The following is a 2543-nucleotide window of genomic DNA, read 5'->3' as shown; positions in this document are numbered from 1 at the left end:
AGAGAGAAAGAGAAGAACACAATGGAAAATCAAGTGAGATTGAATTGTGGTGTAAATCTTCCCATTTTTGGTTTTGGCACTTTTTCTTATCAAGCTCACTCAAAAGCCATAGAATCAGCTGTTCATATGGCCATCAAAGTACATATTGATAAGCTCTTTTTCTCTTCATTTTTGTACCTTTTTCCATTGTTTCTTACCTTATTTTTCTTTGATTTTTCAGATGGGTCATAGGCATTTTGATACAGCAACTATCTATGGATCTGAGGGGGCTGTTGGCAAAGCCATTTGTGATGAAATTTTGAGCCAAGATGTGGGGAGAGAAGACATTTTTATCACTACAAAAGTATGGGGAAATGACCATCATGATCCTGTTTCAGCATTAAAACAGTCACTAAGGTAATCTATTACATAATTACAAGGCTAAAGCTTCGATTTTTGTCGAACCCACGTTGAAATTCGATAGATTAAAGCTTATACAATCACGTTATAGTAACGGGTTTTGTTTTAAAACGCGAAATTGTCGTTGAATTTTGAATTTTGGTGTTTATAGGAACATGGGATTGGAGTATATTGATATGTATTTGGTGCATTGGCCATTGAAGCTGAAGCCTTGGGCATGTTATCCAGTTCCCAAGGAAAGTGATTTTGAGGAAGCATTGGATCTCGAAAGCACTTGGAAGGGAATGGAAAAGTGCCAAGAATTGGGTCTGTGTAGGTGCATTGGTGTGAGCAATTTCTCCACCAAAAAACTTGAATCCCTTTTAGAATTTGCTTCCATTCCTCCAGCTGTTAACCAGGTTTCTCTCTCTCTTTAGCTTCTATTAATGTTATTAATTGGTCTGTTTTTTGGATTTTTGTTCTTGAATTAACATGATGTTTACAATATTGAAAGTCAATCTAGTGGGGTTTAATGTTGATGAATAATCACCTAAGTTCAAGAGCTAGTTAGGATAATAAAAGCTTAGGAGTGTCGAACCGTCGTTTCCAATTTCACTCGATTACATGTCTGTCTTGTATATTTGTGAGCTTTCACATCGGTTGGGGAGGAGAACGAATGATCTTTTACAAGGGTGTGAAAACTTCTTTCTAGTAGACAAGTTTTAAAATTGTGAGGCTGATGATGATATTTAATGGGCCAAAGTGGATAATATCTGCTAACGGTGAGTTTGGGTTGTTACAAATGGTATTAGAGCCAGACACCAGGAAGTGTGTCAGGGAGAACGTTGGGACTCCAAATGGGGTGGATTGTGAGATCCTACATCGGTTGGAGAGGGGATCAGAGCCTTCCTTATACAAGTGTGAAAACCTTTCCTTAATAGACACGTTTTAAAACCGTGAGACTGACATCAATACGTAACATGCGACAATATCCGCTAGGGTTGACTACAACAAGAAAACAAGTTTGATGTCATCTAATTTATTAGAAAGTAAAGACTAAAAATAGAATATTTATAATTTTAGAGACCAAATTGGGGACAATAGTATCATTATTAAGATCTTCCTATCCTAATAAATATTTCTTCATTATTTTTTTTCAATTTGTATAGTAAATTTATAGTATAATAGGGAAGTTTGATACTCCGAGATACTCGAAACCAAGAGAATCCCGAGTTAGAATGAGATTTCTAGAACCCAAAATAGAAAATTAGATACGATAAATAAATAACGTGAAACAAAAATGTTATCAATTAAGCCAGCCTCAATGACTTAGAACTTCAAGAAGATGGTAGTCTCAAACAAACCGTCCTTTGAATGAGTATCTACAAGGAGACAATATCGTTAGGATGTATAACCAAAAGCAGCTGAATGGTGAAAAACGTATCTAACTTCTTTCATAACGTTGAAAGTTCGATCTCGAGATTCGTTCAATTCTTTTAAAAAAAAAACCCTAATTTGTTGAATGAATAGGTAGAGATGCATCCAATGTGGAGACAAAGAAAGCTAAGAGAGTTTTGTGGAGAGCATAAGATCCACGTGAGTGCATATTCTCCATTGGGTGGACCAGGGAATGCATGGGGATCAACGGCTGTGATTGAAAGTCCACTCATCAAATCAATCGCTCTCAAACACAATGCAACTCCAGCTCAGGTTATTTCAAAAACTTGTCTCTTGTCTCCCAAGTCCTAGGTTAGGATAATTAATAATTCTTTTAATGAAATTGAAACTTTACGATAAACGTTAATACATTTTATCACGTCTCGACTAACACGTTTTTTTTTTTTGTTATATACGTTGAAGGTTGCTCTGCAGTGGGGCCTATCGAAAGGATCGAGTGTGATAGTGAAGAGCTTTAACGAACACCGTATGAAAGAAAACTTTGGAGCCCTTGATTTAAAATTGGACGATCAAGATTGCTTGGAAATTGAAAAATTAGAAGAAAGAAAGATTATGAGGGGTGAATATTTTGTAAACGACACAACAAGTCCATTCAAAATTATTCAAGATTTGTGGGACGGAGAAATTTAATGTTGTTTATTTTTAAATTATTTCTCCTTTTTTGTCACACTTCATATGAATAAATAAAGTTGTTCGAGTTCTAATAA

The 2543-nt window shown here is 35.5% G+C and overlaps 1 protein-coding gene across 1 annotated transcript; it reads left to right on the top strand.

Moving 5' to 3' along the window:
- Positions 1 to 2543, top strand: LOC111809624 (NAD(P)-linked oxidoreductase superfamily protein). Its single transcript, XM_023695978.2, has 5 exons — positions 1 to 138; positions 221 to 396; positions 551 to 797; positions 1909 to 2088; positions 2239 to 2543. Exons 1-5 carry the CDS (start codon positions 22 to 24, stop codon positions 2464 to 2466), a joined length of 948 nt encoding a protein of 315 aa, XP_023551746.1. The 5' UTR covers positions 1 to 21; the 3' UTR covers positions 2467 to 2543.

The sequence above is a fragment of the Cucurbita pepo genome, chromosome 14, assembly GCF_057944985.1.
Source record: "Cucurbita pepo subsp. pepo isolate OVF chromosome 14, ASM5794498v1, whole genome shotgun sequence".
Classification (NCBI taxonomy): Eukaryota; Viridiplantae; Streptophyta; class Magnoliopsida; order Cucurbitales; family Cucurbitaceae; genus Cucurbita; species Cucurbita pepo.
This window is presented reverse-complemented; position numbering and strand designations above follow the sequence as displayed.